The sequence below is a fragment of the Triticum aestivum genome, chromosome 7D (genome assembly GCF_018294505.1).
Source record: "Triticum aestivum cultivar Chinese Spring chromosome 7D, IWGSC CS RefSeq v2.1, whole genome shotgun sequence".
In the NCBI taxonomy this organism is placed as follows: domain Eukaryota; kingdom Viridiplantae; phylum Streptophyta; class Magnoliopsida; order Poales; family Poaceae; genus Triticum; species Triticum aestivum.
The window spans coordinates 634,281,787-634,308,999 of record NC_057814.1 but is presented as its reverse complement, the minus strand read 5'-3'; the positions used below and the strand labels follow the sequence as shown (position 1 = coordinate 634,308,999).

The 27,213-nt window shown below is 45.8% G+C and overlaps 1 protein-coding gene and 2 pseudogenes across 1 annotated transcript; 1 reads left to right on the top strand and 2 right to left on the bottom strand.

Moving 5' to 3' along the window:
• Window positions 1-1,789: 1,789 nt before the first annotated feature.
• LOC123171488 (uncharacterized) lies at window positions 1,790-4,460 on the bottom strand (annotated as a pseudogene).
• An 8,214-nt stretch (window positions 4,461-12,674) lies between these two features.
• LOC123170859 (uncharacterized) lies at window positions 12,675-14,122 on the top strand. The gene is made up of 3 exons (XM_044588589.1): window positions 12,675-13,237; window positions 13,636-13,911; window positions 13,992-14,122. Exons 1-2 carry the CDS (start codon window positions 12,842-12,844, stop codon window positions 13,639-13,641), a joined length of 402 nt encoding a protein of 133 aa, XP_044444524.1. The 5' UTR covers window positions 12,675-12,841; the 3' UTR covers window positions 13,642-13,911; window positions 13,992-14,122.
• Window positions 14,123-21,836: 7,714 nt separating this feature from the next.
• LOC123171487 (probable aminodeoxychorismate synthase, chloroplastic) overlaps window positions 21,837-27,213 on the bottom strand; it is a 37,760-nt pseudogene continuing 32,383 nt past the window's right edge.

Below are 27,213 nucleotides of genomic sequence, written 5' to 3'. Positions count from 1 at the left end.
TAATTCCTCTTTCTATCCTCTCTTTTGATATTTGTGACACAATTTACCCCCTAATTTCCGTTCAAACACTTTTTGCCCCCAAGTTTAAATTATGTGAATCATTTCCCCCTCATGTGTGTGTGCAAATGGCTATGTGCATCTTGTGATGCAGATGTTGTATACTCCTCTTTTTCAAAAATAAAAAAATTACAACAATGGAGTGCATCTTAGCAAGTCCGATGGAGTGAGCAAGGGCATCTCCAAGGCAGACCCGCAAATTACCGCATCTGTTCGTACCGTGCTGTCCAGACCACGAGACCCATCCAACGCGGCTCTGTATCGGTACGCGCGCGGTCCGGATGCAATTTATCCCGTAATTTGGAGACAAAGTGGGGGAGGTTTGCGGGAGTCCGAACACCTGAAACGTAGGACTCCGACACTCCCACCCCACCCAATCCCCCTCCATGTCTCATTTCCTTCCACTCCGCTCCTTCTGCCCCTTGCATTGCATCCATTTTTAAACTTTTTAGAAAGGAAATTAACAATCATGAATTGCCGAATATTCTTAGAAATGTGAACAATTTTTAAAATCCCTAATTTTTTTCAAAAAATGCGAACAATTTTTTGAAAATCCCATCCATTTTTGGAAAAAAGACAAAGAAAAATTGAAACGGGAAGATTTTTTTGAAATTCGCAAACATTTTTTGAGAAAATGAACTTTTATGAAAACATGATTTTTTTTTGAATTTATGATTTTTTTTTTTGAAAACGAGAGCATGTTTTGAACATTCAGAACAATTTTAGAAGATGCGATTTTTAAACATGAACATTCAGAACAATTAACAATCACTTAGCTTTGCTGCTAGCCTGCTACAGAGTAGACTTGACCGCTGCTTTGCACTGTATGCGCGTGAAACGGCAGTGCCTCCGTTATAGCTTCGCGAAAGCCCATCGTTGAGCTGCCAAGTAGGTCCCATCACATCAATAAAAAAGCATTTTATGGTAAAGAAAACCTTTTAGACGATTATATCAGTAAAAGAGTTAATTCCTCTTTCTATCCTCTCTTTTGATATTTGTGACACAATTTACCCCCTAATTTCCGTTCAAACACTTTTTGCCCCCAAGTTTAAATTATGTGAATCATTTCCCCCTCATGTGTGTGTGCAAATGGCTATGTGCATCTTGTGATGCAGATGTTGTATACTCCTCATTTTCAAAAAATAATTTTGCAGTAACGGAGTTCATTTTAGCAAGGCCGGTGGAGTGACTAAGGGCATCTCCAAGACGAACTCGCAAACCGCTCGCATCGGTGCAGACCGCGGAAGCTATTCAACGTGGGTCTGTATCGATACGCACGATGTCTGGATGCGATTTATTCCGTAAATTGAAGATAGGGAGGTTTGCGGGAGTCCGAACACCCGAAGCGTAGTACTCCGATACCCCCGGCCAACCCAATCCCTCCGGTCCTGTTTCCTTCCACTTCGCCCCTTCTCCTCCTTGCTTTGCACCTCAGCCCCACCTTCGTCGCCGCCGTTGTGCGTCTCCGGCCGCCACAGAGGCATTGTCGGACGTCTGCAACCAGCACCAACGCTAACACAACGATGGGCTTGACAACACGACAGAAGTTCAAAGTATCCAGTGCAGAAGGTCTAGAAAACTAGGGGCCGTCTAGCGCTAACACAACTAAGAACATACAAGTTTCTGAAAATAACAAGCAGCAAAAGCTAATTACAGCAGCACTCACTCAGGGCTGCACCACCCGTCATCCGGACCGGGGCAAAAGGCTATATAGATGGAACCTACACCAGCGCTATGAACAAAGACGATAGGACAACCTTCTACTGTTTTGATCACACAAACCAAGACAAAACCTGATTTCTGCCTTGCATCCGTTTTCTCCTAGCACGGCGATCTTGCGACACGGTCCACTCGCCCCGAGACATCCCTGCACAAGTTTGAACATAACACAGTCACGTGTGCAACGTAAGATTAGTTTGTATGATGAGGATTTGAGGACACAAGTGCATGCAGTGGATTTACCGGAGGGCGTTGATGATGATCGGATTCCCCGGATCAAGCTCCAATGCCTTGCTAAACGCGGCACAAGCACTGACGTAATCCTAACACAAGCATGACGGAATCAGATGCCATCTCGACTGATGAGCTATGAATATAGGTGAATTAAATGAGGCCGAAGATCACCTCCAGCAAGTGGAAGGCCATTCCCTGACGGTAGTATCCTTTCTCCCAGTCAGGCCAGACCCTGGTGCAGGCCTGGGCATCCGAAAGAGCCTCGCCGTCACCAAGATGCAGCCAACAGATGCTCCTGTTTGAATATAAGGTGGCATCCGTCTTCAGTGCCTAAATGTTTGTTTTCTAATGTCAGGATTTCAGAAATGTAGATCTGAACCATGTGAATTGAATTGGGGATATGCCTTGACAATTTCATAGTGTTTTTGCTGCCAGTAGGACAAAAACAGAACATTTGCAGCCGAACATGTGCATACAAGAACAATCAATGGCGAAAGAGAGGTTACCATGCTGTACAGAGGAATCGCCGCATCGTAGTCCTTGATTTCAAAGGCCTTGTTTCCTTGTAGTTTTAGTTCATCTTTCTTCTTACATTCCAGCTTGATCATCTAAACACAACATAAAAACTATCAACCTAAATAATAACCATCTAAACAGAAAATAAAAAATATCAACCTAAATAATCAAGATGACGACCTGGTAAGTGATTTCCTTCATCATCTAAAGACAACATAAAAACTAGTTTTAAGGAAATCACTTACCTGGTAAACATGGAGATTCTAAAAAGAACTTAGAGAAACAAGAGTAAGGGCCCATCATCTAAAAAGAACTTATGGATGTTTACTAGTACTATATAACGAACAGCAATATGGCATTACCCGCTCCCTGTAAGAAGCAGATTTTACACGTCTCACTATGCTAGCAACACTCCAACCAAGCACAGTTGTAGGGCGTTGAGTCACAGGAAACAGAGCTCGAACAACTTTCCTTTCAGCATGGACAGCGGCGATTTCTATCGGCAACCTACCAAGCTGTTACAGAGTACAAAAACCATGAGTTAGTTTCTGGGGAACATTTTTGGTCAAGGCCAAGGATTGCAAAAGAAGAAGAAAAGGATGTAGTGTGGCAGCAGAGGAGGTTCAGTATGCTCACTTCATCAGTAATGTTTGGATCTGCTCCGGCTTCCAGCAAGCACTCGACGAGCCAGATGTTGCCGCGGCGGCTGCATGCTACCAAGAGAGGGACCGTTCCAGAAGATCCACCGGTGTTAACATTAGCCCCGGCCTAGTTAACATTTCCACAACAGTTTCAGTTCAGCGAGTTGACTGACTGAACTCATCGCACACTTGTATTCACATATCGCAGGGGTATTTATACAATGGGGTGAGGGAGAGAACGTGTACAATGGCCGTTGCCGAGCATGCCGTGCATGCGAGGGGGGCGTGCCCACGATGTGCACGCCCCTGCTGAACTGGCGGAGAGAACAGGTCAAGGCCGTTGGCCCTTTGCTCGTGTGCGTGTAGTAGACTTCCAACACAGCGCTCCGTGAACTCTTTCTTGAAGCTAGCTAGTTTTTTTTAGAAATGGAAGAGGACCCCCGGCCTTTGCATCTGGACGATGCGTGCAGCCACTTTATTAATTATTCACACAAGACCTTACAAAGTCATTCAACGCCGTCTAGGCAACATCTGTCGCTACTCCTATCCAGTTGATGAAGGAATGCTGATAGTCTGGGCCAAATACCAAACAGACCTCGCAGCCAAACCTAAACATCTAAGACCTGAGGTCCCACCCAATACGTCTGCCGGGTATGGGGTACCCACCAGTCCAGCGCACTCCTCAACCAGGACGCCTGCCGGGTATGAGGCAGCCGCAGCCACCTGCCACCAATCCGTCTTCAGAGCTGTACTGTTGCATCTACCGTGCCAGGTCTCTCTGCCATCGACGCCACCACGACGCCAGACAACGTCGTCCTCCTGCGCGGGTCCATCCTCGCACACGGGACCTTGTATGGTATTGATATGGGCCCTGTTTGAAACGGGGGGAATTCGATATGAAGAAATTCTACAGGACTCTGGCGATCCAAGCATTGCAAGTGATACTAAAGACAGAACCGCCATCAATCGAAGAACTAACTAGAGTATGATCTATGCTTTGAATACAAACTTACAGATTCATCAGCACAAGAGAGAGTAATGTTAATGTAGCACCTGACCTGAATGATCATCTTCATGCATTCCAGAAAGCCGCCAAGAATCGATGAGACCAAGGGTGTGAAGACACGGCAGACGAGCTTGTTCGGCTGCACAAACAAACTGTAAATTGTTCGGCCTTGAATACAAACTTACAGATTCATCAGCACAAGACGAGCTTGTAGCAGGCCGCGTCGAGGAGCCCGCCCTCCCACCGCCGCCGTGTTTCGTCTTCCCGCGCGTCGTCCTTGGCCGCATCGATGCCTAGGCAGAATCCCACAACAAGTACTAGTACGCTTCCGATTGATTAACTTTCAGTTTTGCTAGAACTCATCTAGATGAGATATAATTTAGTCACATTCATCTTTTATAGCCATTAGATCTGATGCGTGTGTGCTGATATGTGTTGTATTTGTTATTGTTTTCAAAGTGAATGAAACCAAATTATATCTCATTTAGATGAGTTCTACGTACTCTCGTTAACTTTACCCAGTGAAGAGGACAGAAACAGATGTTGAATCGAGGCGACGCAGACCTGCCGTAGAATCGAGGCGACGCAGACCTGCCAACGGCAGAGGAGGCTCCGACGATGAGGGGGGCACGCCGCCGTGCGCATGTTCTTGCCTGGTGCCTCGATTGTGGTGGCCGGCTTGTGTTGTTTGGGTTGTGCTTGGGCTGGACGGAGGGGACGAGAAGAGCGGTGCCTCGGGAGCCCGTAGCAGGGGACGAGACTTGACCGAGCTTTAACGTGACGGGACGTTGGCTGGTGTACAGCAGCAGGCCAGGAAATGACACGCGGTCATTCCATCTTTGGTGTGTGCGTGTTTTTTTTCTTTTTCTGAGGGGAATGCGTGCGTGTTTGAGAATATCAAGTGATGAGATATTTCGAAAAATAAATTGAATATCCAGTGATACCGAGTCCTACATGCTCCCATGTTCCCATTTCAAAAAGTGAATTTTAAACATTTCAAAATATTCTAAAACTATCAATGTTCAGAAGGAACGTGTCTACAACCCTAGCAAAAATATAAAATCCTAGCAATTCCAGCACTAGTAGAAAACATGACACTAGTCCCGGTTTCAGAGGGCCTTTAGTCCCGATTCTGGAACCGGGACTAAAGCCCAAAACCTTTAGTCTCGTTTCACTTACGAACCGGGACAAAAGAGGCTCCACGTGGCCGCAGCGGGGCGCCCAGGCAGGAGGACCTTTACTCCCGGTTGGTAATACCAACCGGGATCAAAAGGCTGCCACGCGTCAGCAGCTCGCAGACGCTAGGGTTTTTGTTTTTTTTAAGGGGGAGTGGTGATTAGGGGTTTTGGAAGGTTAATTTAGGGGTTTCATATTGTGTAAAAATCTAGCTAATAGAGAGAAGTGACCTCTCTTTCTCCGTGCTTTATCGACGCTAGCTACTATAGATATGGAGAGAACTTGACACGCTAGTTAGAGTAAGCAAATGAAGGAACCATTAATTACACAAGATCATCATGAACATATACAGAGAGAAGTGACCTCTCTTTCTCCGAGAGATTGGTCGAATGACAAGTTTTCGTATATCGACGCTACTACATATATACAATATAACATCTCTTACAATACCTAACATCTAAAATCCATTTCAACTTCCACATGGCATTCTCCTTTCTCATTTATGACGTGGTCAAGAAAGAATCCCGCCAATTCCTCTTGAATTGCTCTTAGGCGATCATGTGGTAGGAGTTCACCCCGCATCTGCCACATATAATTTAAAGAAGGGGGTCAATACATATATATGAATGAAACTCAACACAAATGATGGTAATAAAATAAAATTGTGAATATTATTGTTTACATACTTCATATTGTTTTTCATAGTAGCCCCGCTGAGTGGTCGTGTTGCAGATGAACTCGCATACGTAGTATCCACATAAATTATTCCCGCCTTCCTGCCACAAGACCTTTACGAGAAATAGAGTTCAATCAAACTCATAATCAAGCATGATAAATGGTATTGATGAAACTAGAATCAATGAGAGATGCGCGGAACTAGCTAGTACTACTTATTTTCGGGTGTGTAATCGTAGCTCCCTCGGCAGTCTCGGAACAATTTTGGTGAACTCTTTCCAAACCCTGTCAAACAAAGAAAATAATTACTTGATATCAGGAAATGAGCAAAGTTGCCGATATGGTGCGATAATGATCGATTGAACTTACTTCTGGAGCATTGCAGTCATGTCCGCAAAGTCGTGGGGATCTCTTTGTCTCGAGTCTAAGACAGTTACTACTCCCCGGTCAAGTTTAATCTCTAGCAGAATAAAGTGGAAGCTGCGCACGCATGCATAACTCACCAGTTACATTACTATAATTAACCTCGAGTAAGCCAAACCGAATATGTACAAGACAGTAACACTCACTTGAAGTTGTAAGGAAAGAGTATTTTCCCTTTGTTTTGATTTCGAAGTAACGATTATAGCAAGTTGTCCTGAGTATCTTCGACTCTCTTTTTAACCGACCATTCATTTATGGTATTTGTGTTAATGTGAAGGAAATATGACCTAGAGGCAATAATAAAGTTATTATTTATTTCCTTATTTCATGATAAATGTTTATTATTCATGCTAGAATTGTATTAACCGGAAACTTAGTACATGTGTGAATACATAGACAAAACATAATGTCCCTAGTATGTCTCTACTTGACTAGCTCGTTTATCAAAGATGGTTATGTCTCCTAACCATAGACATATGTTGTCATTTGATGAACGGGATCACATCATTAGGAGAATGATGTGATGGACATGACCTATCCGTTAGCTTAGCATTATGATCGTTACAGTTTCACTGCTACTGCTTTCTTCATGACTTATACATGTTCCTCAGACTATGAGATTATGCAACTCCCGAATACGGGAGAAACACTTCTAGACATATCATAAACTTTATTCAGCTTTTCTCCTATCGTAGCATTGAAAACTTTTTTGAGTATTGATAAATTCTTTAATATTATTCTCAAGATCAGAGGTGTTCCTATTATTATTATAAGAGGGATTAACACAATTATTAGAGGAATTACTATGAAAAGCCCTAGGATTAAAATTACCTCTATAAGCATCGTTATTCAAATTGTTTCGCGAGATAAAATTCACATCTATGGCATCACTATTTTGCTGAATGAAAGTAGACAAAGGCACATCATAAAATCAATAGGAGAATTTTTATTAGCAACCAACTTCATAAGAGCATCAACTTTTTCACTCAAAGAATTTATTTCTTCTACCGAATTGACTTTTTTACTAGTAGGAGCTCTTTCGGTATGCCATTGTGAATAATTTTCCATAATATTATCAAGCAATTTCGTAGCATTATGATCGTTACAGTTTCAATGCTACTGCTTTCTTCATGACTTATACATGTTCCTCAGACTATGAGATTATGCAACTCCCAAATACCGGAGGAACACTTTGTGTGCTACCAAACGTCACAACGTAAAAGGCTGATTATAAAGGTGCTCTACAGGTGTCTCCGAAGGTGTTTGTTGGGTTGGAATAGATCGAGATTAGGATTTGTCACTCCGTATTTCGGATAGGTATCTCTGGCCCCTCTCGGTAATGCTCATCACTATAAGCCTTGCAAGCAATGTGACTAATGATTTAGTTGCGGGATGAAGTATTACGGAACGAGTAAAGAGACTTGCCGGTAACGAGATTGAACTAGGTATGATGATACCGACGATCGAATCTCGGGCAAGTAACTGACCGATGACAAAGGGAACAACGTATGTTGTTATGCGGTTTGACCGATAAAGATCTTCGTAGAATATGTGAGAGCCAATATGAGCATCCAGGTTCCACTATTGGTTATTGACCAGAGATGAGTCTCGGTCATGTCTACATAGTTCTCCAACCCATAGGGTCCGCACGCTTAACGTTCGATGACGATATGTATTATGAGTTATGCATTTTTGATGATCGAAGTTTGTTCGGAGCCCCGGATGAGATCACGGACATGACGAGGAGTCTCGAAATGGTCGAGACATAAAGATTGATATATTGGACGGCTATATTCGGACACCGGAAGTGTTCCGGAAAGTTTCAGATAAAACCAGAGTGCCGGAGGGGTTTCCGGAACACCCCGGGGAACTAATGGGCCACATTGGGCCTTAGTGGAGAGAGAAAGGGGTGGCCAGGGCAGGCCGCGCCCCCCCTTTCCTACTCCCTATCCTTCCTTCTCCCTCTCCCGGGAGGTGGACTCCTACTAGGACTTGGAATCCTAGTAGGACTCCTCTCTCCCAGGCGCACCTACAGGGGCCGGCCGGCCTCCCCATTGCTCCTTTATATACGGGGGCAGAGGGGCACCCTAGAACACACAAGTTTCTCTCCCAACCGTGTGCGGTGCCCCCTCCACAGTTACACACCTCGATCATACCATCGTAGTGCTTAGGCGAAGCCCTGCGCCGGTAGCATCATCTTCACCGTCGCCACGCCGTCGTGCTGACGGAACTCACCGTAGTCCTCAAGTGGATCAAGAGCACGAGGAACATCATCGAGCCGAACATGTGCTGAACACGGAGGTGCCGTGCGTTCGGTACTTGATCGTTTGGATTGTGAAGAAGTTCGACTACATCAACCGCGTTATTGAAACGCTTCCGCTTTTGGTCTACGAGGGTACGTGGACACACTCTCCCCTCTCGTTGCTATGCATCACCTAGATAGATCTTGTGTGATCGTAGGAATTTTTTTGAAATTACCACGTTCCCCAACATAATGAACCCAATGTCATAGATTTTTTTGCATTCAACGATCTTCAATCTGCATAATATAGTGAGGATAATTATATATACATGCAATGAAAGAGCTGACCTATAGAGACTTAATTACAGAAGTAATAGCTATAGAAAGTTGCAAGTCATGAGTTGTTTGTCGAGGGAATCTTGAGTGTATAACTGGAATAACTCCACAAATTGAACAGGCAACGTATCAGTTCCAACGAGGTCGTGCTCCTCTTTAATTCTCAGCATCAAACTATCCTTCCCAGACTTCCTGCAACTATCCATGTACCATTCATCCAATATTCGCATCGTCGTTGTTAGAGGATGATGATCACGTTTGACGAGAGGCTTCCCGTGCTCGCATCTGAAGATCTCTACTGCCTCATGTTTCAAACTCTACATCATCGCTCAGGTAATCAGCATGATTGGTACGGGGCAATATCTCCGGATGATTAGCGACGATATCGCTAGACACCCTGAGCGGGGGGCACGATTGCTTCGCTTGTTCGTCGTGCCGGGGAATTGTTTTCCCACTTCTTCGTTGTGCTAATCTTGCATCACTGGAAGTACTTCCCGACCCCTGCGCTTCCTTATATGTCCTTTCAATAATGCGCTCATAGTTGGGTTGCGGCGGCGGTGGCGGTGGTGGTCGCTTAAGGGCATCCAGAGTGCGCTTCACTTTCACCGGATCTAACATTTCCTTCGGAGGTGGAGGTTTCCGTGCAAAAAAGTCCCTCACTTCGGCAGCACAGATGTCCGCGTTTTCCTTATCGGTCATCTCATATGGTAACTTTTCTGGAGCCTTGAGACATGGACTGTATTTGAATTTCTTCTCGCCTCTGCTTCTACTGCTAGCCGCCGGAGCGGCAGCGTCTCTCTTCTGCCGTTGCTGACGCGGCGGAGTCCGCTGACATGCCGGAGGATGCGGAGTGCTCCAACGCGCCGGAGGAGGTGGAGGAGGAGTCGGAGTGCCGTCATGCGCCGGAGGAGGCGGAGTGCTTCGGCGCGCCAGAGGAGGCGGAGGAGCCGGAGTGCCATCACGCGCCGGAGGAGGCGGAGTGCCCTGATCACTCGCCGGAGGAGGAGGCGGAGTGTCGTGGATTTGTCATGGCAGATGTCCTAGTGTGAGGACTTAGTTATGAGGCCAGTGCATCTATGTGATAGCTTGAGAGGGGTTGGTCGGAATCGAGAGACGCGAGGTTTTACCCAGGTTCGGCCCCTCACGGTCGAGGTAAAAGCCTACATCCTGCTTCACTGATATTGATCATGGTCATGCTCACGATTACAAGGGTGCTCTTTTGCTACCTCTCTCTCGGGAGCTATTGACTTGTGTGTCTACACTTGTGAAACTTGTCCCCCTTGGGGTGCCCTGTCCCTCCTTATATAAGTTGGAGGGGCGGGTTACATGTGGAGTCCTAGCAGGATTAGGACTACTCTATCGCAAGTGGAATCCTAGTATTGCTTCCTTTGTAAGGGAATACTCCTTATGCCTTCCCTCTTAAGCCGGCCTAACGTAACATGAGTCGGCCTTCCATGAACCGCCTTCTGGGCCACCGGGTCTTGTCGCTCCTCTGACCCGCCTGCCGGGTCACCAATGAGTCACCAGACCCGGCGGGTCATCAGTGAATGGAGAGATCCGGGCGGGTCACTTAGTGAGTCGCCAACCTTCGGGCGGGTTACCGATGAAACGCCAAGTCCCAACTGGGTCATCTATCCGGCCGGGTCATACCGTGGGGTATATCCCTGACATTAGCCCCCATTTTAATTTGGATTCATCCATGTTAAACCGATCCTGCAAAATAAACACAAGAACAGATTTGACAGGTTGTGCTCCAGGTTAAAAGTTTTCTTGAACCGACACCTGATCATCCTTAGTCCTTGTCATTTCCTTCTTGATACGTGTCCATGGTCTCATAGCAAATCTCCTTTAACAAATATGTTCAAACTTTGCCGATGCAAAAAATCCACGTACTTCTTCTGAAAAGTCCGGGTCAATAGGCCAGCTTAAAAATCAATTTGCTGACATTGGTTTCTTGCAGAAAAATATTATAAAGAATAATCCATTTGATTCAGCTTCCAATGCTTAAAAAAAGTATTGGTCTTGAAATACTCATCTGATTTTCAGCTGGCTTGAAGATGTAGATCCTGCCAATTTATGATTACCCAAATTGCCGGATTATAAAACAGATGTTGCCGGGTCATGATTGTTGCTGACACCGGGTCAATCTTATAGCGGCTTGGTGCTTACTGGTTTGCTCAAAACTGAGAATTTGAAGATGTTCCTCCCTTATATGCAGATCACCTATATCCCCCAAGTCTTAAAAAGAGAACGTAGTGATAGCTTAAGACTTGCTTTAAAATGTTCGCAGCTTTAGAGATATCCGGGTTGTTCATGCAAATCGCCAATCATAAACTGCACATTTTGAACTTTGACAAGATCAATTAGTAGCCCCCAAGGGCTGGCTCATCACCATGTGATGTGTCGGGTCTTCAATGAGGCGAGTTAAAATGACTTTGCATTAGCCCCCAAGTGCCATGGTGCATGATTGCAGTGACATGAGACTTGCATACAAGATGTAATCTTGATTTGAATAATGTAGCCCCCAAGTGCCGGGTCGTATGCCTGCAGCGACTCAAGACTAAATAAAACCATATTCATTGTCCGAATGATGTTTGTAGAAAGCCTTTGCATATCAATATTGAATCATTCTCTCTGTTGTGAACCGATACTCTTGGATGAAGAAATAATAGCCATTGCTCTGAAGCGGCTTTTGAAAACCTCAATCATCCAATATTGGTTATAATAATCATAATGAAAATCCAGCCATTTTGGCTATTTAAAGATTTTAATAATATAATCCGGTCTGAAAACCTGGCGGCTCTTAGCCGATGGCAACTTAATGTGCATCCATTGTACTCCAGGATGTAACCTGACGGCTTATAGACTTTGTAAAAATCAAGAACTGATAACCCTTTTAAACACCAATTTTAATCTTTGATGATGGGTTTGAACTTAATCATTTATGCAAGACATAGCTCTGCATGTCCTCCACCAAGTTAAACAACATATTCCTTGGCGACTTAACGTCAAAAGCCAGGGCGGGTAAGACCCCAAATATAATATAGTCTTATGTAATTATGGAAAAAACTAGAATTAGGGCTATCAAAGCCAAAATATACTGGCAACTTAAAGTCAAAGGCCAAGGCGGTTTATCATACCTCGCATATTCATATAACCAGGAAAACATACCTGTAGATTTGACTTTGAATGGTGCATTTTGAACACACAAAAAGTCTGGAGTTCAAATAAGTTCAAAAAAATAAATCCCTTTGTAACAGATGAGTTTGAATCCGAAACCCTGATACTTCGAAAGAGATTGTCCATTTTGTACACGAAGTGCATCCAGCTTTTGCCGTAACATTACTAGGGAAAACCTTATACACAGAAGCTTACCAGTAGCGCGGTTTAAAAGGAGGCGCTACTGCTAATTAGTAGTAGCGAGACGTATAAAACCCGCGCTACTACTAAGTTAATAGTAGTAGCGAGCGGTATAAACCCGCGCTACTAAGTGGTCTTCACCATGCCCCCAAGACAGGCCATAGTAGTAACAAGGGATGTAAAACCTGCGCTATTGCTAAGTTAGTAGCTATAGCGCAGGTAAGACCCCATGCTATTACTAAGCATGTCACCATCCACCCCGGCCCGATCCACTTCCACCCCACCACTCTCTCTCTCTCGTCCCTAAAAAAACTCTCTCTCTCATCCTCGGTCCACCCCATCCCGGCTCTCCCCACGATCTCCTCGCCGCCGCCGCCACCCACTCCGGCTGTTCCGGCGAGCACGGGCCGCGCGCAACACTCCCCCAAGCTCCCACCTTCCTCTGCTCCGATCCCCATGGAAGCCACCGCCGCCGCCTCCCTCGCACGGACCCTCGCCTCCTCGCCGCTCCCCCGCGGCACCCGCCGTAGCCGCGTGCGCGTGGCCGTGGCGCCGGAGCGGCGGAGGAGGGGTAGGGCGGTGCTCGCCGCGGCGGACTCGACGGGCAACTACGTGGTGCCGCTGGAGCCCGCGCCGTCGGGGTTCACGCGCCCGCTCGTCGAGATCCTGCGCGTGGCCGTGGCGCCGGAGCGGCGGAGTCGGGGTAGGGCTTCTCCGGCAAGGAGGAGGAGAGCGAGCTGGTGCCGTCCTCCCTCGCGCCCATCGTTCCCATCCTCAGTATGGCGAGCTGGTGCTCCAGAGTTGGTAGCAGCAGTATCCGTCGCCCGCATCTCCTCTGGGAAGACGACCAAGGTATATATGTGCTTCAGGCCTTGTGTGAACAGGAACGGGGTATGGAATGGGTGCAGCAGATTAATTATAAGCGGAACCATCCGAATCTAGTTTTGACATCAGGCCTTGTCTGCAATTGTTAAACTTGTGATGTTAGGCAAACTCAACTTCTTCTCTTTTTTGTTGTACCAATTGCTCAACACCATCAATGTGTATTGTGAATGTGTAGTATTTTCTCATTGTCAGGGGGGAAACATGTATCACTGCTGATAAAATTCATTGCCTATCTTTGATTTTACCTGATGATGAATATGGGTTGCAGTACATCGGGCCTGACTGACTGATTGCGTCTAGCCAAAATCTGCCCCTAGAGTAGTGTGTGGCAACATCTGAGGAGTGATTGTATTGTGGTTGTGCAGGGCTAGGGAGTGCTAGCCTTGATGTGCAAGGAAAGAAACCTGCCTGCCTTTGCGCTAAGTCCGCTTCAGAAAAGCTTGATTGATGCCGCTTTTCAGAGCGGCGACTGCGGATGGCCGTGATGTATGCTGGAGCGCCGTGACCTTGTGCTTGGAAGTGGTGGTCTGTTCCCTTTGTTGCAGCAGCTCAATGAGCATGCCAAGCTCTCAATGCTCAGGAATGCCACATGGACACTCTCCAACTTCTGCCGTGGGAAACCACAGCTAAACTTTGAACAGGTTTAATTCTGGGAAGTTGTCTCATTGATTGAACTTGCTGTAAAAAATGATGCTTATGAGTTGATCTGTGTGTGTGGCAGGTCAAACCGGCTCTCTCAGCACTGCAGCGCCTTATCCACTCTCAGGATGAGGAGGTGCTCACTGATGCCTGCTGGGCTCTCTCGTACCTGTCTGATGGTACTAATGACAAGATCAACTCATAAGCATCAGGTAAGCTCATTTGAGTGCTGTTCTCTTTTTATATATGACCTGCTGTTATTTCAATGATTAAAGCTGCAATTCCTTGTTGTCCATGTGGTAGTTAGTAGTACCTTGGGTATTTAATTATGTGTCCTCAATGTCTATAAATTTTAACATAACTTACAGCTCATAGAAGTGATAAAATAACTTGACAGCTATTATATGTTCGTTTATGTCGGAGCTTATTTAGGTATGTTGGTTGTTGAATTGCAGTGCTGGTTCATGGAATGTATGATTCTTAGATGTGTTTTGTTAAATAGTAGCTCATTTATTTAGCTTTGTTGGTCCCTCTCTTTTCATAATTTAGATGAGCTGTTTAACAATTCCTTTTCCTGGCTACACGAGTACAGCATGCATGCGTCTAAGTAGTGCTCCAAACAAGATGATCCTTTCGTTATCAATTTTATTATGGCAACCATACAACTTTTTTTTGCTTTTTGGTCTAAGATGAAGTTTATTCATGATAATTTTTTTATCATGTCAACCATACAAGTTATAACACTAACTATAGGAAGATTACCCTTGAGAAAACTATTAGGAAAATCCAAAAAATAAGATGAACTATAATAAGGGTTAGATATAAAATTTTGCCTAAGTAACCGACCATGTGTCATATGAAAAACTTAATTTAGTTTAGCATATGTGGTTGCCTCACTTTCACGCTAGCACTAAATTTTGTTCATGTAGCTCATTGCTCCTCTGTTTTGTTTTCCACCTGACTGACTGACTTGTTGAATTATGTTACACAAGGCCGTTTTACTGCATTCGAGAAGGTGCACAAGATGGATCCAAACTCGAGCAGGCGCGGGGTTCGGCAGTTTAAAACCTATCTGCTGCATAGGCTGGAAAAGGTATGTATGCGCACGCATGCTGCTATAACCAAATTACTTACTGCAAAAGCAGAGGATTAATCATCTCTTAGTGTCATGATAAATTCGTCCGGCCGGCCAAGTAATTTTGTTGAAATGCAGCAATCCAGAGGAGCAGGTCGCTAGAAAAGTAACATGTGCCCAGCCGCCGGCGGCGGCCTTTGGTCCCGGTTGGTGACACCGACCGGGACCAATAGGCATCCACGCGTCAGCATTTCAGTGGCTGGAGTTTTTGTTTTTTTTTGAAAGACGCGGGGGGGGGGGGGGTTGGGGGTTTTGGGGGGTTAATTTAGGTGTTTGTGTTAGCTAGCTAATTAATAGAGAGAAGTGTGTCCTCTCTTATCTCCGTGCTTGGTCGACGCTGCGTACTATACGTATAGAGAGGACTAGACACGCTAGCTAGCTAGTAAGCAAATGAAGGAAACAGATAAGTGACCAAATTAATAGAAGTTCATCATCACATTAAAACCAAAGTACATACATAGTTCTCATTGAATAACATATAGTTCTCCAGAGCATCTAATTATACCATACATTGAAATTATGTAAAACATTTCAATGCAACAACAAATGCGATCATAATCGCAACCAAGGTAACAACTGATCCAACTGCATAATGATATCAAGCCTCGGTATGAATGGCATATTTTCTAATCTTTTTAATCTTCAACCGCATTGCATCCATCTTGATCTTGTGATCATCGACAACATCCGCAACATGCAACTCCAATATCATCTCCTCCTCAATTTTTCTTATTTTTTCCTTCAAGTAATTGTTTTCTTCTTCAATTAAATTTAACCTCTCGACAATAGGGTCGGTTGGAATTTCCGGTTCAACAACCTCCTAGATAAATAAAATCTATGTCACGTTGGTCGGCATAATTGTCATAAACAATAAATGAACCAAATAGTTATGAAAAGATAATATATACCACATCTGAATCATAGACAGGACGAGGGACGACGGGGGCGGATACCAAAACCATCGCACTATATAATAACAAGGAATAATAAAAGTAAGAAAATTAGACAAGTCTCTATCTAAAGTAAGAATTTTTTTCTTTCAGAAAGAACATAAGAACAAGAGGCTCACCACGGTGGTGCCGGCGACGAGACGACAGTGAAGACGGGGACGGGACGTGATGGACCGCTAAACCTAGACAAATCTCGGGGAAAATGGAGCTCGGAGGTCGAGTTTCGAGAGGAGAAAGATTAACTAGTGTGGCTCAGACATTTCATCGAACACCTCATGTGCAAGGTGGTGAGCTAGAGAGCACCCAAATGCCCTCCCCTCGCCGGCTGTGGAGTGCTCTGCCGTGGCGATGGGGTATATGTAGGCAACTCATTTGTCCCGGTTCATGGCTACAAACGGGACTAAAGCTCCACCTTCTGTCCCGGTTCTAGCCACGAACCGGTACCAATGGTTGTGGTTGTGGGCCAGGAGCGAGGCCCATTGGTCCCCGTTCGTGCCTAGAACCGGGACAAATGGTTCCCCACGAACCGAGACCAATGCCCACGAGGCCCCGGCCGGCCCCCTGGGGCTAACGAACCGGGATGAATGCCCCCATGGGTCCCGGTTCTTGACTGAACCGGGACTAATGGGCTTGTCCTGCCTGAACGAAAGTCCTGTTTTTTACTAGTGTGGTCATTCGTGCGTAGCAATGCATAATGATGGTTTTTGGCTCATTTATTGCCTTCAGTGTCTGGTTAACCATGAAATAGGAGCCAGAGCAGTGGTCACTATCGTGTTTTTCTGGAATTGTATGCATAAAACGGAATTGGTTGATTTTATTTTTTTAATTTCTAATAAGTTAGTAGTGGCGTGGGAAAAAACAGCGCGCTACTAGTATTTAGGATACTAGTAGCGTTGGTATTATAGACACGCTACTACTATTTCGTTAGTAGTAGCGCGGGTTCGTAATAGCAGTAGCGCGGGGGCACACACGCTACTAATAACAAAGTTAGTAGCAGCGCGGGTGCACCCACGCTACTACTAACTATTAGCTGTAGCGTGATACTAGTAGCGCGGGTACCCGCGCTGCTAGTAGCCATTTTACCCGCGCTGGTAGTAGCCTTTTTCCTAGTAGTGTAACCCTCTCAACTTTTTAGCACATGCTATGTGAGTGAAATGATGATATCATGCCATTTCAACCTTTTCAGAATTCATTTGTAGTGCTTTCCAATTTAAGGGTCATTTAGCTCAAAGAATGAACTAATAGCAAAATGAATGAACTAAAAATAAAATATTCTGTTATGATCAACTAAAAGAAAACTATAATATTCCTCAATAGCAAAAAGAACCAACTAAAAAGCTTTTATAAAACTCTAATAGCAAAAGGAATCAACTAAAAAGATTTTATAAACCTCTAGTATTTTTGAAACTAAAATTATATAAAATTTATGCAACTAAAATTATCATAGTATTTTTTGTTCAAAACGTTAATAGCAAAAAGAATTTTCATAAAGATTTTTTGTTAAAACTTTAATAGCAAACTAAAATAACAAAATCAGTTTTTCATTAAAACAAACATTTAAAATAACCTAAAAACTACCAAATTGAATATAATGATAAAACACAGTAATATTAAGTAGTAGGAAAAAGAATCACTAAAAAAAAATCTGTTTTTATAGAATAGTTATTCACAAACTAGTGATTCACACAAATTTCAAAGAATTCGAATTTAAACTATTCAAATTTGAAAACTAATGGCACTAACAGAAAGTTTATAATTTTTGTGACCTAAATTTGAAATGGGAAGATTGTCTTTCATATGCCGAATTCTCCTACAACAACAGCTTCCAAGCGAGTTCGGGCAAGGCCCCATTCGAGATTCTATATAGCAGAAAGTGCCATACTCCTCTCAATTGGTTAGAGACTGGTGAACGCCAACTTCTTGGCAATGACTTAATCACAGAGGCTGAAGAAGTGTGTAAAGTCATCCGTGAGAATCTCAAAGCCGCGCAATCGCGCCAGAAGAGTTACTATGATAGCAAGCACCGTGATTTGGCTTTCGAGATCGGAGATCATGTCTACCTCCGCGTCTCTTCAATGAAAGGCACTCGTCGCTTCGGTATCAAAGGGAAGCTTGCCCCTAGATACGTTGGTCCTTTCAAGATCATTGGCAAAAGAGGCGACCTCGCCTATCAACTTGAGCTTCCCTCCAACTTCGCGAACGTGCACGATGTGTTCCACGTGTCACTGCTTCGCAAGTGCTTCAAGACTCCTGAGCGCACCATCAACTTCGAAGAGATTGATCTCCAAGAAGATCTGTCTTATCATGAGCACCCCGTTGCTATTCTTGAAGAAACTGAGCGCAAGACTCGCAACAAGTCAATCAAATTCCTGAAAGTGAAGTGGTCGCACCATTCCGACCGAGAAGCCACCTGGGAACGCGAGGACCACCTCCGTTCCGAATATCCGGAGTTCTTTCAGTCCTAGATCTCGAGACGAGATCCTCTCGTAGTGGTGGAGTGTTGTAACACCCCGGATGTAACTTTCCACCATTGTAAATCCAACTCTTGCCATTTTCGACTATGTGTTATGATATTCCCTCCGTGGTCGGGTTTTTGTTTTTCGTTTTGCATTTTGTTCATGTCATGCATTTCATATCATGTCATCATGTGCATTGCATTTGCATACATGTTCGTCTCTTGCATCTGAGCATTTTCCCCGTTGTCCGTTTTGCAATCCGACACTCCCACGTGCACCGGCGCACCCCTCTTGTTTCTTTTCGTGAGCGGGTGTTAAACGTTTTCGGAATGGACCGAGGTTTGCCAAGTGGCCTTGGTATACCACCGGTAGACCACCTGTCAAGTTTCGTTCCATTTGGAGGTCGTTTGATGCTCCAACGGTTAACCGGGTAACCGCAAAGTCCTTTTGTGTGTTACAGAAAACCCCCCCTCCTAACAGCCCAAAACCCACCTAAGTCCCCTCCATGCTCTTGGTCGTTCGATCACGATCGTGTGGCCGAAAACCGCACTCCATTTGGAGTCTCCTAACTCCCTCTAGCTATAAATAAGTGAACCCCCTCGGATTTTTCGCACAGATCAAACCCTAACCCGCTCCCTCTCCGCCGCCGGACGCGTTCTCCCCGCGCCGGACATTTCCGCCGCCTCGCGTCGCCTCCACCGGAGCTCCCGCCGTCCCGCGCCCCGGCGAGCTCCGCCGCCCGTGCCCGCCTCCCCCGACGGACCCGGCGACCTCCTCCCTCTCCGGCGCCCTTCCTCTCCGCTCCGGCCGCCGTGCGCCCCGACCCCGGCGTCCTCGAGCCCGATCCAGATCTAGGTTGACTTCTCCCTCCCTCCGAATTTCTCTAAGTCCCATATATTTTACATTATATGCTCCTGTTCATCGCATCATATCTCCGTGCATACTGCTCCGTTTCGTGCGTGTAAGATGTCCTCAATCACTTTGGGTTTGTAGGTTTGGGTTTAGGATTTGGGTTTTCCTTACTTCATGATTTTCGCTCAAAGTCCTCGAGGATGGGATGCTCTCAAATGACAAGTGTTAGTTTCTCTCGGAGCAACCAACCAGCTAGTGGTTGTAGGGGGCGGCTAGTTATATCCTAGGGACACTACTGGAATCAGCTTCTTTGCCGTCCTCCATGGCGGACGGCAAAGGCACAGATCCCGGACGCAAAGGCCTTTGCCGTCAGCCAGCAGACGGCAAAACGTCCTGCTGAAAGAGCGACGGCAAAGGTCATGCCTCTTTGCCGTATGCTGGCGGACGGCAAAGACAGGCTCTTTGCCGTCTACGGGCAGATGGCAAAGACTGGATCTTTGCCGTCTGCGGGCAGATGGCAAAGACTGGATCTTTGCCGTCTTCCAGCTAATGGCCAAGAGGCCTCTTTGCCATGTGCTGGCAGACGGCAAAGACTGCAGGCTCTTCGCCATCTGCTGGTAGATGGCAAAGAGACCAAATAGGCATTAATTCTATTTCTTCTTATATCCATTCATTTTCACAGAAAATCAAACACACACACACACACACACACACATATATATATATATATATATATATATATGACCAATATAGGATATTCAACACATGTTACCAATAGTAGCAAGTTTCATCCATACATATACATAGTTTCATCAATATTACACAGTTTCATCCATAGGTAGCAAGTTTCACAAAGTAAAAACAAAAACTAAAGACAAGCACTCCATATCTGAAATTACAAGAAATGACCTAAAACTAAATATCTATTTTCCTAGGAAGCACACACTTGACCACCATAGCAGCTTGCCAGACCGTTGTATCTGTGGAGCACAAAACAGCAGTCAGCCTGATTAGAAATTTTAAGAAGAGCAGTGCTAGTTTAAGAGTTATGAACAGATAGAAATGGTGCATAAATTAATATTATTCAACAAACATAAGTTCTTTCCAAGTGAAACACGGGGCAATGTTATCCACTTCAAAATAGAACAGAACACACAGGTACACACATCGTCAAGTTTTTTCCACAAATGAGTTACTGATTGAGTTCAAGAATGACCAAGGGCCTAATTGGTTCACATGACCTAAAAACTCATAAATAGGAAAATCACTGGGTTGCAATGTCATGCCCTCTCTTGATACAATATGATCGACAGGATGTTTGAGTGCATCATAGAAAACCATAGGAGTTTTTCAAGGCCGCATATTACAATCATATGGAATAATTTGAAGCAGAGAGGCCCCAAAAAGGGAAATCATGCTGTGTGGGAAAAGAGAATACCATTCGCCGCAATGAAAAATATAGCATGCCAGAATCACTATTCTAGAGCACATATCCGTACCAAAACATTTATAGTGTTTACAACTCTTCTAAGCATGTGAGAACACTATGAGGACAATCAAATTGAGTTATCTAAGCAATTTGACAATCAAATGGAGTTAACACGGGCCCCAGCGTTAGGGATTTAGTCACGGCAGCAGTCTGCCAGCCGGCTTCCTCGATAGAAGGGACAGACCCAGTGCTAGAAGCAGAACAAGAACATTGATACACAAGATAAGCACAAGCCCTTGAGAGCAGTCTGCTTGGCAGAACAATTAATTAACCTCTAGAAGCAGAAGAAGCACGTTGATAGACAAATTATTATGAAGAACCAACCTTGAGAGCAGTCTGCTTGCGCAAGATATCATTGGACTTGAACATGACTGTGGCAATCCAGATCATGACGAAGAAACCTACACAATATAAACTCAATTGTAATGAGGAACTCGCCATCATCTTCTGACCAAGAGGCATCAAGTACCTAGACAAAAAAGTAAGAGCACAATAAGATACAATGTATGCCGGTGGACATTTTTAACAGCAAGAAAACTACCCTATGAATAGCATAGTTAAATGGATTCCTCCTAGTAGTATGTGTTCTATTATTCATAGTGATGAGAGCCCGACACTATGCCAATAATGTCCAGAAAGAAAAGGCCTCCAAAATGTAGCATTATTTCAGTAGCAAGATTTTCTTTTCGGAAATAGGTTTATCCGAGGAGCATTGACCTTCGTCACATACTGTAATACAGGCACTTCATTTGTTTTTAAGAAACTTGAGATTACTGCTGGTGCTAAAACAAACCCCACCAAAATCCTCTTTCAGTTAAAATACCAATTCACGTACTAGCTAGCATCACTAGTTAAGAAAACAGATTTATCACTTGTAGCAGCGCTGACCAAATTGCCACGGCAGCAGAACCCCAGCCATATGAGTACCCTGTCTTAAATCTAGACTATACCAATTGTGCAACTGACATTGAGATTTCAGAGGGCGGGTGCAGCAGAACGGCAAGTGCTATACCCTCACATTGGGGTCCCTCAGGTTGGCGTGCAGTCACTCGGCGGACACAACAGGCTCGGTCTGCGGCACCGCGTGGACGACGCCCGACGCAGCGTTGGCGGCGGCGGCCTCTGCCGACGACGTGGCGTTGAAGCGCGCGGCGATCCCGAACCGCGTCATTGACGGCGACAGCGACGCCCCGCACCCGACCTCCGCCGCGCGCGCCCATCCGACCCTGCCCTACAAGTTTCCAAGAAAATTATGACAGCCTCAACAAGTACTGAACGAAAAGAAGATCTGACAACTACTGCCTCTGTCTCATAATATACAGAAACATCAGAAACTTGTGTACCTTCCAAATGGACCAATCACTTTGTTGATCGCTTGGAGAAAATATATGCTTTGAGGAAGAAGAATTATTGTCGCGCTGCCTACGTAAGAAGGTTGCCGCATAAGTAATCAGGTTGATCATGAGGGTGGTTTATGCTATGCAAGAGGAAAGTACAAGGTTGTGGTCAGAATATTGTTTTTTTACCTGAAACACACTCGATGTAATATTGGTATGTTAGAACTTGTTTAGCCGCTGTTTAGGGGCAGTACAGGGGGTCACTCGATGTAATATTGGTAAAGCTAGCTAGATGCATCTACAGTAGTTAGTAGCAGCAGTACAGCAAACAGCGATGCAAGCAGTAACTGCAGCAGCAGAAGTAGCAGCGCAGCAGGGGAGCATGCTAGCGGACGGCAGCGGGCGCGCGCAGCGTAGGGGACGGGAAGGGGTGGCGTAGGGCCGTAGCAACAGGGGGCGGCGCCGGCGCAGCCGGGCGAAGACAGGCGCGGCCAAGCGGAGCGCGCGCGTAGCGAGGCAAGGCCGCGGGTGCAGCGCAGCAGCGGGCAGCGTTGGGGTGGTCGCGGGCGTGCGGACAGCAGCAGTCTACAGCAGCGGGGCGCGTACAACACGTGTACGACCATGGACGAGCACAAGGCGACGACTACAACGACATATCAAAGGGGGAAAGGAGGGAAATCGACATAGGAGCTCACCACGGAGCTTGTGGACGTGGTCAGGGAGCGCCGGGGTGGCCGGACACGAAAGACTCGAGGACGAGATGCGGCGGCCGTGGGCGAAGACGACGGCGATGGCGAGCGTGCGGGGCCTCCTAGTTCGAGCCCTTATGCGAGGGCAAAGAAGACGACGATGGAGGAGCTCCTAGACGTCTTGGCGCGGCGAGAGGGAGCTGGTGAAGGGGAAATGGCGACAGGGCTGCAGGTGCGGGCGGATCTGAGCGAGGGAGACAAGGGTGAGGGGAAATGGTGAGGTGGCAGCGCGCATGGGCGGGCGGAGGCGAGGTGGCGCAGCGGCGCGGGGTCGAGGGAGGCGGGGTCGGGAGGCTCTCGGCTGTGGGGCGGGCGTCGTCGAATCCCGCCGGAGCTCGCCGGAATCGGCCGGCGTAGCTTCTCGTGGCAGGGAGAGGGAGAGACGAGCGGGAGAGAGAGAGGGTTGGGGCAGAGAGAGGGGCGGAGAGAGAGGGGATAGGGATAGAGGAGGTGGGGCAATGGTTTTTTTACCCGCAAAAAAAAAGATAGCCCCCTCGTTGCCGTCTGCCAGCAGATGGCAAAGAATCTTTGCCGTCCGCGAGCAGACGGCAAAAAGTGGGGTTGGACCATTGCAGTATACTGGCATCCGGTGGCACCTCTTTGCCGTTCGCTGACAGATGGCAAAGATTCTTTGCCATCTGCCAGCAGACGGCAAACAAATAACAGATGGCAAAGACCTTCTTTGCCGTCTGCCAGTTCTTTGCCGTCTGTTGTTTGGTAGCAGATGGCAAAGATCTTCTTTGCCGTCCGCAAGCAGACGGCAAAGAACTGGCAGACGGCAAAATCCCTGATTACAGTAGTGGGAGCAGCCTGACATGATAAGACATAAATGCCCTTCAACGATATGACCGTTAGATGGGTAGATATTTTGGGACAGCTGGCACGTAGCACAGCAACGGTCAGATATTTGAGGTTCGAATTCCTTAGGGATATCATGTTCCTCACTGTGTAGGCAATCCGCACTGACGAATTCCTAACTCCTCAGTCAGAACAAATTCCTCAGAGTCTTCGTCTCTGTCACTGAAGAAATTGACTGAACTGATATGAGATTTCCAATGGCTTCACTGGAAGGATTGGGTAGGTGTAGGATTTTGAGATGAGCATCACTTGGAAATCAGTTTCCTCAGTATTACCTCGACCCCCCTTTAACAGTACGGTGTTTCCTATGACTCACGAAGAAGAAAACGAAACTATGAAAACAAAAGTCTCCGCGCTTCATAATCCTCGCATGAATATCCAAGTCTTCAAGGTCACACCAATTTCTTCACTTTCAAAGTCTTCGGGACAATCAAAGTCTTCAGCCGAAGACATTCATTTTTAGGAGTTGACTTTCAATATAAATATCAAACTCCTCATCGACTTATAAAATCTGTGTACACTCACAAACATATTAGTCCCTTGACCTATAAGTCTTCAATACACCAAAATCACTAAGGGGCACTAGAAGCACTTACAGTTAGTCCCAAAAATAAAATAAAATAGCATATAAATGCATATTAAACATCCAAAACAGATAATATAATAGCATGGATCAATAAAAAATTATAGATACGTTGGAGACGTAAAGGCTCGAAGAAAAGGTTGCGCCAGAATGAAAAGTTCACGATCACAGAAATCGCGGACGATGGCCAACCGATTGCTCCCAAGTGGACCAAGGACACATTTGTATCTCAGTGCGGAGCTATTGTTATGGACAACATCCTGATAAGCATCCATCAGTGGACTAAGAGTAATGACGACCCTAATGTTTCTTATGTCCATGATAGAATGAAAGGTGATCTTTGGACCTCGCTAATGACAAATTTCAGCCTCCCACCAGAGGAGGATCCGAATAACCCTGTTATAGAGCCAAAGGTCAAGGCGTTTCCTTTTAAGAAGATGGCTGATCTATTCAGGAACAGGAAGAGAGAGTTGAACACAAAGTTTCTCTACAAATGGAAGACTACATAATTCACCAGTCGATACAAGAATATAAGAGATCAATGACCCACATTTGTGGCCTACAAGAAATCAGAGAAGGGTCTGAAAAGGTCAGCGACAAACAAGAAAAATGTTGCAAAGAAGAAGTATCACCATCACATGGTGTCAGGTGGTTACTACAAAGCCCGGCCATTGTGGGATAAAGTTGAGCAAGACCTGCTTGCTAAAGGGGTCCAACCAGTGACATTGAATTGGCCAGACCATGCAAGGACTTGGTTCTTCAGGGTTGGGGGAACTTTGGACTCAGAGACAGGGGAGTGTGTTTGGACGGACAAGCAACTTGCAATACCCATCAAGAAGCTTCACAAATATATCAGGCCAGCGCAGAAAAGGACGTTCATTCCCGACAGAGAGAAGGACAAGCTGACAGAGGTCATCGGGAATCCTGAGCACCCTGGAGGAACACGAGGCACACCAGGCTCCATTTCGTGGGTGCATGGGTTTCCCGGCCAACCATCTCAGCGGTGGTTACAGAAGCCGAGAGAGGAAGAGCAAAATGGAGAAGCTCAATGGAAGAATAGCAGCGCTAGACGAACTTGAGAGCCAGCGAGCTACCGGCCAACATCTCACAGTGGCACGAAGATCCTTGCTTCGATGCTGCCCCAGAAGCTACCCAGCATCTTAGCGAAGAAGCTGTGTGGCTTCCACGGAGCTCGTTCAGCTTGATTTCACGGCTCCTCGCTACCCTGCGGATAGTATCACGGAGGCTGAAAATTGCGAGCTAATGACAAAATTCATGAACCTGACTTTGAAGGCGGCGGTCGGCTCTACTATACCTCCTCAAGCTGAGGGTACTGTTCATCGCCATCCGATTCCACATGGCTATGCTGTTGTGACGGTGGATGAAATAATGGAGGGATTTGAGGAGCCGGAGTTTGACTTCCCTACAGGTGAAGGGGAGAATCATCTGCGAGCAGATTTAAGGAATACATTTCTATGGAGGAAGGAGTACATCAAGCTTCCAAATTGGACGCCTCCTCCTCCTCCTCCTCCGGCGAGTCAGCACACACTACTAGGGAAAAGCCTAGCAGTACCGCGTGTTTTTGGCCTATCAGTAGCGCGGGCAACCGCGCTTGTGAAAAGGCGCTACTGCTAAAGATTATCAGTAGCTTGTGTCCACCCGCGCTACTGCTATATCCACTTAGTAGTAGTGCTTCCTCGGAAGAGCGCTACTGGTAATTACTAGTAGCGCTTCTGGCAGCCCGTGCTACTACTATTATTCCTTATTCTACTTCTTTTTTATTTCATGTTGTATTGATACACCTTTATACAAGTTTTCATACAGTAGCAATTTAGAGATTCTTTTTAGATCATAATAAGTTATTACATCACGGCATGAAAGAACCGTGGACTAGTTTCAAGTGGATGTCCATCCACTTGAAACTAATATACGGTTCTTTCACCCAATGATATAATAAATATCATCATCATCATCAAATCATTAACAACTTATCATCATAATACATCATTGTCATATAAAACCTCCTCATGATCATCATTTTCATCAATGAGACATCATATAGCAAGTTGGTCACTAGTCATAATCACAACTCCTCCTCATCATCATTAACACATTGTACCTAGGACCTACTTCTCTCATAGGACCTAGTACCTTCTCTTAGGTAAAATAGCATAAAACAAGATAGGCCCTGACTCTCCATTATGAAGAATGGAGATTATCCTATCTCCAATTATTTCCCTTCGCACAATGTTGCTTCCAAGTAGCTCCCTACGAGTGACCATATATTTTTTTCCAATCTTTGATTGTCATGTCTTCATTGGTTTTAGAAATCCAATATGAATAGGAGTGATTCGTAGGATGACCTGGCCATGTATTCAAAACATCAAGGCGACCTTTCTGAAACATCAGATGAGGCACACACTCCTGCGGGATTATCTGTTGAAAAACATAGTAATAACTTCGTAGTTAGCAATGTAGTTCAGTTTTAGAAGAATTTATGCAAAAGATGCACAGATGTCGTAATACTAAAAAAACTTACCATGACATCTCCATGGATGTTACCATAGGAATCCTAGGAACCTTAGCTCGGCAGAGGTAGGGGAGGAGGAGGAGGAGGTGTAGGCGTGCTCACCTCGGGCGCCGACGGAGTTAGGGAGCAGTCGAGGGAGGGGCACGCGGCATCGACATCGGGGTCGGGGTCGGTGTGGAGGTCGGGGTCGGGGTCGGCATCGAAGACGGGGTTGGGGTCGAGGGCAGCAGCGGGCGTGCGGAGGGCGATGTGAGAGCGCGCGGCGGCCGACGGCGATGCAGGGCGACAACGGCGGCTACAGCAGATCGAGGTTGGGGGAAGTGGCCGAGGGAAAGAAGAACCGCGCGGTTAAGTCAAAAATAGCA

What these genes read in the sequence shown, in the direction of transcription:
- LOC123170859 (XM_044588589.1), top strand. Translation starts at nt 12,842, where the DNA reads ATGGAAGCCACCGCCGCCGCCTCCCTCGCACGGACCCTCGCCTCCTCG.